We start from the raw sequence: 12,137 nt of genomic DNA on the forward strand, positions 1-12,137 counted from the left end.
AATGCCAAGTGTCAGGGCTGGAAGGGGGGAGACGACGTCTTTTTCTTCCCCTGAGCTCAGAATCCAGATCACATTACGGTTGGGATCCCCCATCTAAGAACAGACGGCTCCCTCCTGCTTGTGCAGCTTTATTACAAAGGGGGCTCACGGAGCTGAATTTATCTATACACACGTTTTGCTTTTGAAACCTGAAGGCCTTCACCTCACCCTTGGGATGCAGAATTCGTTCATTCAATCGGCACATACATATTGAACAGCAGTGCCCAGCAGTGTCCCAGCTGCTGGCAACAGAGCGTGAACAAGACAGATAAGGTCCCTGCTCTCATGAAGTTTTGATTTGGGTTAGAGGGAGATGGATAACAGACAAGAAAAGAGGTGTAGAAACAAGATCACTGGAGTAGTAATGTGTGGTCAGGGAGACAGAAGACCAGAGGACAAGGTGGGTGGGGAGGTAACACTGAGTTGGACAGAAGGAGCCAGTTGTGGCAAGAGCTGGGAAAAGAACATTCCAGGCAGAGGAAAACACAAGAACAGAGATGCCCAAAGAGGGCATGAGCTTGAGATGTTGCAGGACTGCAAGAAGAGACACTGGTGAGAGCCCACGTGCAGGGGAGAGAGGAGCATAAAAAGGTGCTGGGAGGGTGGACAGGAGCCAGCTCAGGCAGGCCCTGCAGACCATGATGAGTTTTCATTTTGTTCCAATTGTGGCACAAGCCACTACAAAGCTTGGCAGGGGAGTGGCATGCAGAAAATACCTTGAGAAAATAGTCTCACAGAGTATGGAACAGGGATCCCAGACAGCAGGCCACTGTTTGGGTGAGAATTGCTACGTGTGTGGATGGAACAGAGATGGAGAAAAGTGAACAGATGCAGACATATGTCGGGGGATGAAAGCCCCCAGGGCTTGCGGATGTGTTGGAAATTCTTCCTAACACATGGATTTCTTTTAAAGCAGCCGCTACCCCAACCCCAGCCCAACCATGAAGAGCCTAGCAGAAGTAGAAACCAGAAAACGGCAAAGCGTAAGTCCAGGGGCCACCCTCTCTTGCCCACCAGCCCACCCGCCTCCCTCCCCCAGCCAACTGCTTTCTTTGGATTGACTTCTGTCTCTTTCCCTTCCAGTCCCTGCTCCTTCCATAGACAGAAGCACGAAACCACCCCTAGATCGTTCTTTAGCTCCGTTTGACAGAGAGCCCTTCATGCCAGGTTGGTATCTTTCATGTTTGATGCATAGTAATAGTGGCCAGCATTTATAGAGTGCTTACTGCATGCTTTTCACAGGCACTAGCTCATTTAACTAGCGCCACAGTCCTATGAAGCGGGGACTATTAGAATCATCCTCATTGTGCAGATGAGGAAACTGAGGCATGAAGAGGTAACTTCCCAAGGTCACTCAGCTACCAAGTGATGGGGTTGGAGACTCAAACCCAGAGCAGCCTGATGCAGACCTGGATGCATTAGCCAGATGCAGGGCCTTCTCCACGGGTGCGATCTGTGTACACACATCCATCCCATCATCCTCCTGGAGGATAATGGGGGAGGCGTCTGGGCTAAGAGGCAAGAGGCCTGGGAGAGCTGCTGTCTGCTGCCTTGGCTGCTGCTCAGCAGCTCACTGACCAGTGAGGGATGTTGCTTTTTCAGACTCCTCATTTGTAAGGTGGGTGCTCTGTAATGAGAAAATGCCTTATAAAACTTTAAGGCGCTGTTCAGATGTCAGAGTTGTCTTTTGTTGTGTGTGTGCGCGGTTGACCAAACTGTGGGTATATCACAGTCCTTTTCCTCCCGAATTGGCCCAGAGTATTCTTAGATTGCAGTTAACCACTGCATAAAGCTATTTTCAACTCAATTCTGAAACTTACCTACGATTTATTGAGCACCTACTATGGGGCAAATGCTTTATACACCACAGATAAGTTATAGTCATGCTTCATTATCTGTGAGGGGGATCAGTGCCAGGACCCCAGTGGATATCAAAATCTGGGGATGCTCAAGTCCCTTATATAAAAATGGTCTAGGATTTGCATACAACCTGCGAACATCCTCCTGTGTGCTTTAAATCATCTCTAGATTACTTGTAATACCCGATACAATATAAATGCTATGCAAATAGTCATAAATACAGTGTAAATACACGTACACAGTTATCAGGGCATGGCAAATTCAAGTTTTGCTTTTTGGAACTTCCTGGAATTTTTTCTAAATATTTTCAGTTGAGGTTGATTGGATTTGTGGGTGTGGAACCTCAGGACAAGAGTTATCTTCATCTCTACATTATCTCCAACGCTCACACCAACCCAGCAAAGGAGGCACACTATTATCCCCACTTTGCATATGATAAAACTGAGGCTCAGAGAGCTTAAATAATTTCCCCAAATGTGCGTAACTAGGTGCAGGATTTGAACCCATGTCTTTCCGACTTCAGAGTGGGTGCCGTTTTCTACCACATCACGCGGCAGTAGGAGACCCTGGATTTTCCTTGCTGTGCACTAGGGGGTTCTGGGGAAGGAGCCCTGAGCTTTGAAGGACAAGGAGCCTGGAGCCCCAGCTCCACCCCTGCCCTTCCTTAGCTACGTGGTGAGCAGGACATTCAGCCTGTGCGGCCTCGGTCTCCACTTCTGTTGGCAAAATGACTTTCAGTTCTTGGATCTGAGGCTACGTGCTTGCTGCTGTTTCCTTGAACTGCATCACAGCTCTGCTGACTCACGCAAAGTTATGTCGGCTATGTACGTTTAAAACGGCCTGCTGTGGAGGGCTGGACAAATCACGTCAAATCAAAGTGAAGACAGAGAGATTCGACTTCAAATTCCAGCCCTGCTAACTCACATGAGTCGAAGCATCAGAAAAGTGGAATCTTGACGTCAAACCCTTCAGGGTCACTTCCTGAACAAAAGTTATCCTTTCTAAAGACTTTTTTTCTTTTTCAAGACACCTTTTCTTGACAATACCAGCTCCACCCTTGAATTACTCCCTTACCCATGATGCTATGGGAGAACTAACCTCTTACAATACTCAGACTCTTATCAGGAGACTCCTAACATGCCCAGAGAATATGCATAAACCAGCAGATGTCTTTAAAAGAAACTCTATTCAGGCCTAATGATATAAATCTATATTTTCTGGCCAGCCCTCTAAAGTAGGGTTTCCACCCAAAACCAAAGTTTTATAAACGAACATTTTTCTATGCCACTCAAACCCTCTCCTGCTAAGCAGTGAGCTCTTCCCAGTGGGACACGATTCTTAGGACTGACTTATCATGGGCCTGGCATGTGCTCAGTCTTTAAAGAATGAATCATGTTGTGAAAGTGCAACCCCAGGCAGGTGTATCGCCCCTCACCTTAGGGTGTTAACTGTGCCGGCAGGTCAGGAGAGGGGAAGAAAGAGGTGCTATCTAATGACTGTCAGCACCCCTGGGTCATGTGCCTGACCCTGCGTGTAAACTGTCACCTGGTCCTTACAGCAAACCTATGTGGTTTTAACCTATAACCCCCATTTTACAGGTGGGGAAACTGAGACTCAAAGACTTTAAGTAACTTGCTCAAAGTCGTACAGGACTTGCTTCTAGACCTGGTTGAATCCAGTTAACTAATACCTTTATTACATTGAAGACATAGGACATATCTACTTTATGGGACCTCCGACAGAATAAAAAATACATTGCTCTGAATAACTTTGCAATGCAGAGTTCTCAGGTACACCAAGGATTTCTTCAGGGGGCCTGCATGTCATCTGTTCTGAGAGGAAAGTAAAAGAAAGAGAGAGAAAGAGAGAAGGAAAGAAAGGGGAAAAAAAAAAGGGAAAGACTAACAAACCCAAAACATGATTTGCAACCTGCCAGAAGAATCTTCTGAAACTCTCTCCTCCAAGTTAGGAAATTTTCCAGAAACTAAGTGTAATGCCTGACACAGCATCAAGTGTACCCCAGGATTAAAGGACAGCTGACCCCTCCACGGCAAATGGATTTGTTTCAGACATGAAAATAAGGATGAACAGAGAAACTCTTGACCAATGAAAGCATCAACTCCCAAGAAGGCATTAATCCTTTTTATCATCAATTACATGCAATAAAATGTTGCAGAGAAGCACAGAACCCACAACGCTGTTCGTATGCACACAACACGTGCGATCCTTGGGCAAAGTCACTTAATTTGTTTGAGTCTATGAAATTAGGTGCTGTGTGAGGGACCCTTGTGTGTCTAAAGTCTGACTCCTCAGTGCTTAAACCAAGTCAGCCGTCCAAGGGCTCAGATTCAGTTTCATCAAACAGTGTTTTAACGCCTCGCGCTTGGCTGTTAAACTCAAGGCCTGTCTGCTGTTCTGTCGTTTACAGGAAAGAAACCAGTGATTCCTGAAAAGGTAAGCTTTCGCCTTGTTTTGCTTTGTTTTGTTTTGGTTTTTGCTCCATTTTGTCTCATCTCACTCACCCATCTTCCCTCCTGTCTTTGCAGCCCTCGACCCCAGCGGGAAGGTGAGCGGCTCTGGTGCGTCTGCGGGAGGGGACGTGGCACATGCTGTAAAGCTCCGGTTTGTTTCTCACACACCCTTTCTCTCAACTCTGCAGGCCTCTCGGGGAGAATTTACCCAAGATACAGAAGCCCCCGTTACCACCAGCCTTGGAAAGGCTCGACAGAGGCAGCAGCCCCCTGCCGGGGAAGAAGCCACCTGTGCCAAAGTAACTGCCTTCTGTCGCCCGCGCGGGTCGTGCAGAGGGGGTGACTGTGAACTCCCGCCTGGGAGTAGTTGGTTCCGCGCAGGGACTGAAGACCAGGACACTCCCGGGTGGGGGTGGGCCTGTTTGCTGCTGGGGTTTGCGTCCAGGTTCTCAGCCTGGACATAAAGTGCCTGGGTCCCTTTGAAGGACGTGGTGGTCCAGCACAGAGAGGCGCAGAGAGATGCTTCCCCGGGGAAGAGACCTTCTTCTCAACCAGTCAGATTTTTGGATGCATTTTCCTTCCATCATGAGGCATAGGAACTGTACCTACCATTTTATATTTCCATCCAGGCAGCGGAGGGGGTACCACTGGTTACTCCAAGTGTCTATTTTTAACTTTACAGTCTTTTGGGGCCTATTCGCCAAATGGCACAAATGTACCTGGGGTCAGGCCCAACCCAGCTTCTTATGAAGGACAAAACCAAGGCTTCCATTGATCTCATCGGTACAATCAGGATTCATAGCTACAGTCCCTTGCTTGGCTAGTGTGAGGACTCAATCAGGGCCAGGGCGAGGGTGTACCAGTAAAACCTCAGTAATAGAGTTAATATTTTAATGAATATTCAAAAAAAAAAGAATGCAAAAAGTATCATAATGAACAAAACATCCAATTTTAACTAAACGCAGGATGAGGGCATGAGAAGCATCTGACAGATGTAAGGAGAACACGGTGCGGGCCCAGGCGGACAGCTGCCCGCTGCAGCTCCAAGGCTGCTGTCACCAAGTCTGTCTGACCGGCTCGTGCATCTGGGGAATGTCCCAAAGCAGCAGCATTTCCCAGCTGTCTTCCTTTCACACAGAGGTTGAGCCCCGAGATGGCTGTTTTAAAGCCTCAGCGAAGGAGAATGTTGCCTAAAATGTTTTTGTTTGCTTGGAGAAACAGCTACTCAGTGAAATTTAATAGCTACTAAAGAGTTTGCTAACTAAATGTTTTTTTTATCTTTAATGTAATTATTTGCTGCAGTAGCTAAATAGAGTAAAGGTTTGCCTAGCTCAGCTCACAACGACAGATCACTGAGTCACCACACCTCCCTCTCCTCTGCTCTCCTGCTTGGTTTTTTTTTTTTTCCTCCCATTTTATCACAGCTCAGTGGGTTTGATTTCTCGTTATTAGATTAAGTGAAGCTGTCTATATTCTTTGAAACGCTTTATGCTCAGTTCTTTTTCTTTGCCCTGATTCATTTCAGGCACGGATGGGGACCAGACAGAAGAGAAAATGTAAGTACAAGCGATTATTTGGTGCATGCTTGGCACAGGGAAATCGGCGCAGGCCCTGTGGAGGTCAGGCTGCCTCTGTCTCCGCCTTCACCGAAGTCCGGTGCTGGGAGCCAGGCCTGCACACAGTGGGCACAGGAATACTAGTGCCTGGTGGGGCTTCCAATTTTCCCCCCTGCCCCCCTCCCTGCTGCATTGCTTAGCCTGTCCCTCTGAGGGCTCCTAGGGAGGCTGCGTTCATTGCAGCCCCGCTACCAGGTGGTCATTAGCAAGGTGAAGGGGCACTGGGTGGAGAGAATAAAGTAAGGGATGCCCGAGAGTCTGGGTCTCACAGCAAAGTTTCCAAGGCTTCTGTTTTCTCTTTTAATACCTTGACAGCCTGAGAAAGAGGGGAACTAGCATTTATTGAATGCCTGCTATGTGCATGTTGTCAAGCTAGCTACTTTCGGGTAACCAGCTGTTTGCCTGGGACACGCCCATGTCTCACATCTAGGAACCCCGTCACTTTCAGGCCACCCAGGACCCAAGAAATTTGGTCACCCCAGCTTTACAAATACTTCGCCTTTTAATGCTCCCCTGAGGAATCATTGTTTCTCTTTAACTAAGAGGAAATCAAAGCTCCAAGGAGTAAGATACTCATGGCAGGTTGCATGGGCAGCAGACAGCCTGGATGGAAATCCAGGCCTCTCTGATTTCCCCTACCCTGTAAGGCCTCTGAAGCCATCACATCCCTGCCATGTTCAAGGGCTCGGGCCACGGGTGCCTGGGGTTTCACAGCTCAGTGCTAGATCCTGTGCTTGTTCAGATGAAGTGCTGAGATACGATGGAGACAGGCAAACCCCCGTCCAATGTGCTAAACAGCATACGATCACAGAACGAGCTATGGAGGTGAAGGGAAGAAAGTGGTCTGTGGGGGTCAAGGAGAAGGGTGACTTCTTAGAGATGTGGTCACTGCATGATGGGGAAGACACAGGACAGTCACCTCATGAGAAAGCCCAGTGCATTCCGGCTTCAGGAATGTCCTGAGCAAAGGCAGGTGGGTTCAGAGCCATAGGGACATAGAGGAGATGAGGTTGAAAATGAGGGCAACGTCACATTCCTGAGGCTCCCCATCTCTGGAAGGACTGACACTTGTTGTCATGAAGATCCAGAAGTCGTATATTCTTGGACCAGAGGAGACGTGGTGGCAGCAGTGTCCAAGATCGACTTCATTTTGGGGATTCCCTGAGTCCATGCGTATTCATCTAGCAACCCTTCGCTAGGACTCCCTCCCAGCTGGCCAGTTGGAATGAGCGGTTCTGCCTTGTCTCAACGGAAGGACTAAGGACAGCAAACTTTTATTGAGCACTCAACACATCGGGCGCAAGCAGTGACTAATTTAATGCTCCCAGCAACGCCTGAGGAAGGCACTCTTTCATCACCACCGTGCTGGCCTAACAAAAACAAGTCCAAGTTGGCAATTTTGGTTTACTAGTCAATGGCAAAATCATTTTTGGTCCTCGGAACATCATTTATTATCTGAAGAGGAGGGCAAATAGCCCCTCCCTTATCTATTTCACAAGGTTGTCCTAAAGATAAACGTGCCGAACCGTGCGGACACACCTCAGAAGCTATGTTATAGATCAGTAAGGTTGCGTTGCTTTTAAGAGTGGCCGCTACAGAGCAGAGCCCCAAACAAGGCGGAGCTTTGGGTCAGACAGACCCAATTAGGGGCTGGATCCATTTCGTAAACCTTGGCAAGTTAGGGATCCCTCCTGAGCATCATGTTTCCATCTGTAAAATGAGGATGTTAAATTCTTGAAGGGTTGTTAGAATTGGATGGAATATCACGTGTGAGTCTTTGGGGCACACCGTAGATGTTTGTGTATCTTCAGGCCCTTTGAGACACTTCAGAACCTATTTTATGTGTATGCATAAAGAGTGTCTCGGGTTGGAGTGTCCTTATATGATCGTTTGTATTAAGAAATCATAAATTACTTGGCAGGTTCTGCTGTCTCCATTGTATCTTTATTATGGAGGCACAAAACTGCTAAAGAAAGAAGACATTTCTATGATTGAAAAATACAGTTCTTATAGGACCTTTGCTTTGATGATAGGTTAATATCTTTTTTTTTCTTTCTTTCTCCTTACCAGGATGAAGATGATGGTATGTTCAGAAAAGTTTTCTTACAACTTATAACCCATCCCTTCATTTTTATGCTCAGGCATTCAGAAACCCCATTGAATCCATTATGATTGTTAAATTAGTATTAAGTAGACATATGTCAGTTGGTATACTGCCTAACTATAATAAAATGGAATTATTTGGCTGAATTACCAAGGAGAACTGTTAAGTTCATGCCTAGCAGTGTAAATTACTTACTAGTACAGCAACATTAAAAACTGCATGTACAGTTTGATAGAAAACATTCTAGTATTTACGCTGTATAACACATGGATAAAGGACCCCTGCAGACAAATGACATAGCATTAAAAAATTCGGCTTTTGTAAAACAAAACTTGTGAATCATTTCTGAAATTTATATGGTTTCCATTTGACAATTTTCTGCCAAGTTAACATTTCAAAAATGAAAAAATGTGTATTATGGAGAACGATGTACCATGGCAGCATTTTAAAATGCACTCTAAGGTGGTAACCCTCTAGAAAAACCTTGGAGAGAGGGGCTTCCATCCTACCACTTCCTAATGACATTTGACCTTTTGCATTTTTCTATCTCCCTTTAGACCAGCTGTTTCTAACTGGGGAGCAGTTCTGGGATGTTCCTGTGACACTTGGATTCTGACTATCTGCTTTCTTTTCTTTTTTCCCCTGCAGTGCATCAGAGACCTCTGCCCCCACCAGCACCACATGCCATGAACTCCAACACCTTCCCTGCAAGATCTACCAAGCCGTCGCCCAAGCACTCCCTCCCATCACCCCACCTGCCCGGAGCCTTCTCAGAAAGGTTTGTGCTGACGCCATAGTCTATGTTCTAACGTGAGTTCTAACTTAGCTTGATGTCTGGGGCCACTGATACTGAGCTTAATAATGTCAGGTGGGTTGACGAAGAAAGAAATGAGCCAGTGGTCGGAGGGTCAGAATATTTGGGGTCTTAAGAAACAAAACCAAGCTGAGCATAAAGAACCACATGTGTTAACTCCCTGCTGTCCTCTGAACCTCCGTGCTCGGGGTCAGAGGGGTACAGAACCGACAGCCTGTTGCGGCCCCAGACGGAATGGACTCTTTGGCAGGAAATGGGGAGTGTTTTCACATTGCGGTTAAAACAAAGAAATAAACACTCAGAAAACTGAATTAATTTAATTATTTGGAGTTCTCCCTGCCTCTTGGATGGGAGGACTGAGGAAACGTACCTTGCCCTTAGCAGATGTGGAGAATTCACTGCACAGCCTCTGTTCCCAGCAAGTCCATTTGCTCGGTGGCAACAGTGTTTCTTGGGGCCCACGATGAGGCAGGCTGTCCAGAAGCAGATGACTCGGGTCATTTCTCCTAAAGAAGCCCACAGGCTGCCTCCTGGTGTCCCCGAGGCCTCCAGCCCTTTGGATTCAACTCCTTTACTACCCAGAGGTGCCCAGTCCCCACCTTAAATATGGAAGGAAACACCCTCAGCAAGATTCTTGCACCCCTGCCAGAGATCTGGAAGGAGTCTCAATTGTTTTTTCACTTTCCCTGGGTGCCTCGTGCTCTGACTTTCTGCTGTTTCTTCTCATTCTCCATTCTTCCAGCTATCTTTCTTTTTCTGCCATGTCTGCCATTTTCTAATGCATGCCATTTTCTCTTCATCCCACCCTGGGCCCCCAAATACCGCTCATCCAAGATTGCTGAGCAGAGCAGACTTCTATAGAAGGTGTTCTGGCTAAGAGTGGGGAGACTGCTGCTCCGCGTGGAACAGACCTCATCTCAGGCCCCCCCCCTTCCCTGCAGGCTCTCTGTCCACCACTCCAGTCTCATCTGGGCAGCGCTCCAAGCCCTCTCTTTGTTTCTCACCCACCCCACCCTCTCCTTGTAGACTGTTAGGCCATGGGGATTCACCATTCCCAACCAACATGCCCATTTAATATATTTTCCTAACCAAAGAGAAGTCCTCTCCCCAGGGGACTTCTGTCATGCTCCTGTGAATGAAAAATACTGCAAGCCATACCAGTAAACAAAGAGTGCTGAAGCCATCAAGTCATCAGCGGCTGCCGCCACCCCCCAGTGAAGATAAGCCTGCAGCCCGGCCTCTGCAGTCACTCACAATGGCGCACCCTGAGGGGACTCAGAATAAGAAAGGACAGGAGACTGGCCCTAGATAGCTAAGTGCTTGTCAAAAGAATGAATTCAATGAGCCCAGATGTTTGCTTCCTCCCATACATAGAAAAGTGCTAAATTGTTTAACTTGAGATGCCTGGTTTTCTTTAGTTAACAAATGATCTTTTGATGTTCCAACTACCTGGTCTCTGTTGTAAAGCTCCTATATCTCCTAGCTCCTCCCCCACCTCTTCAGAGCAGTCCCTCAGAGCCATCTGAGAGGCTGAGTCCTCAGAATTGTCCACCGAAAAAACCATAACTCAACATTTAGGTTGTGCATTTATTTAGTCGACACTCCAAACTCAAGGTCCTCAAACTGCAGCCGACTTTTAAAAGTAACTTTTAGAGTCCTTTACATAATTGTTTGGTTTCTTTGTTTTGTGGCTTGTGAAGCTTGTTAACCGTCGGGATGGTCCATCTTGGGACAGTAGTGAAATATGTCCAGCAAGTTCTTTGCCCTGGGCCCGTGGTTTCAGGGAGGGGTGGGGAGCAATAACAAAGGAAGCAGCATTGACCCAGGCCCAGCTCTCCCCCACCGCCCACCACACCTACATCCAACCCAACTTAAAGTTCATTCTTTTCCTCTCTCCACAGTAACAGCAGTTTTCAGCACAGCGCCTCCCTGCCGCCATACTTTTCTCAAGGTTTGTACCCTGGGCCCTCGTGACCTGTTCCAGCCAACGCGCCTTCATGACTGCACTGCCAACCTGTCCCAAAGCCTCTTGGCAAAGGTCTTGTTGTTTGCTGAAAGCATTTGACTTCCTCGTTCAGCACTTAACTCAGTTTCTGCGGTGTGGCAAGGGCTGTTGGAGTGACAGGATTCCACGTAGAAACACACACAGACAGACACACACACACACACACACACACACCCCACTTCCTTAGGAAGGTGGGCTTGGCTTTTACCTTCCCATATAGAGCCTTTCCTCCTTGCTGTTTTTATATGGCGCTAAGGATGGTGCTTCTCTGTAGTTTCGGTTTGAATAATGAATCTGACCTTGAGTTATTAGTTGGGGAGCGCGCTTAAAATATAGGTTAAGAGACCTCAACCCTCGAGATTCTGATACCCTTAAGGCTGGCTGAGGACCTGAGTTTTCAATCATACCTCCTCTGGGTGTCCACGTTAAGTGTTTGCTGGGAGTGTTCTCAAACTTTAATATGCATAGAAGTCACCTGGGAACGTGTTAAAGTGCAGCTTCTAATGCAGTGGGTCTTGGGTGGGACCTGCGATTCTGCATTTCTAGCAAGTTCTTGTGTGATTCTTGCGGGTTCACGGCCCACTCTGAGTGGAAGCAAAAGCCTGCAAGGTAGGACTAGACTGTGTTTATTTTTTGTCATTAAAGGCTTGCAAGTGACTGGCACAAGGTAGGCACTTTAAAAAGTTTTGATGAATGACTGAGTTTCAAATGACTGTGGAAAATCACCCAACTGTAGTAAATAGATTTTTTTTTTAATGCCAGGAAACTTACCTAGTGTTATCAGATCATCTGATTTCTTTCCCAAGAAAGACTAGAAATATGGCTTTTAATGTGGAATTACCTGATTTTTAAAGGTTGACTTAAAATGTTCTAAAAATCTTGTGAGAAAAAAAACTTTTTTTTTTTTGCAGTCATGGTACACATGGAAGAACACCAGTGTGTGTTATAAACAGAAAAATACTTTGGTATAAGTTTAAATTATAACTCAAAAGTAGATCTTTTTTTCAGGAACACATCCATTCTATTCAGTTGGATACATCAGCCCATATATGTGTGAGATCCTACCACTAACCCCAATGAAATCCACTAAGCTTTCAATGTTTCCTAAGCATGTGAGAATATAGTGTCCATATTCACTATGTGGCTTCCACAGTTCTCCCCACACACCTCAATTTTTCAAAGTTTACTGTGTTCTGTGCACCCACCTTGTGTTCCTTGCATGGACCCT

At 46.6% G+C, this 12,137-nt stretch overlaps 1 protein-coding gene across 2 annotated transcripts in view; it reads left to right on the plus strand.

Annotated features, from left to right (window-relative positions):
• The window catches only part of LCP2 (lymphocyte cytosolic protein 2), a 45,446-nt gene that overhangs the window by 26,506 nt on the left and 6,803 nt on the right, over positions 1 to 12,137 (plus strand). Inside the window, exons 9-17 of one of the 2 annotated variants that reach the window (XM_032465117.1) lie at positions 953 to 1,022; positions 1,123 to 1,206; positions 4,328 to 4,353; positions 4,446 to 4,465; positions 4,559 to 4,669; positions 5,896 to 5,926; positions 8,057 to 8,069; positions 8,739 to 8,868; positions 10,806 to 10,855. In XM_032465117.1, coding sequence (XP_032321008.1) covers positions 953 to 1,022; positions 1,123 to 1,206; positions 4,328 to 4,353; positions 4,446 to 4,465; positions 4,559 to 4,669; positions 5,896 to 5,926; positions 8,057 to 8,069; positions 8,739 to 8,868; positions 10,806 to 10,855 — 535 coding nt within the window. The remainder of the gene's footprint in view (positions 1 to 952; positions 1,023 to 1,122; positions 1,207 to 4,327; positions 4,354 to 4,445; positions 4,466 to 4,558; positions 4,670 to 5,895; positions 5,927 to 8,056; positions 8,070 to 8,738; positions 8,869 to 10,805; positions 10,856 to 12,137) is intronic. The other variant, XM_032465118.1, reaches the window with a different exon arrangement.

The sequence above is a fragment of the Camelus ferus genome, chromosome 22, assembly GCF_009834535.1.
Source record: "Camelus ferus isolate YT-003-E chromosome 22, BCGSAC_Cfer_1.0, whole genome shotgun sequence".
NCBI lineage: Eukaryota > Metazoa > Chordata > Mammalia > Artiodactyla > Camelidae > Camelus > Camelus ferus.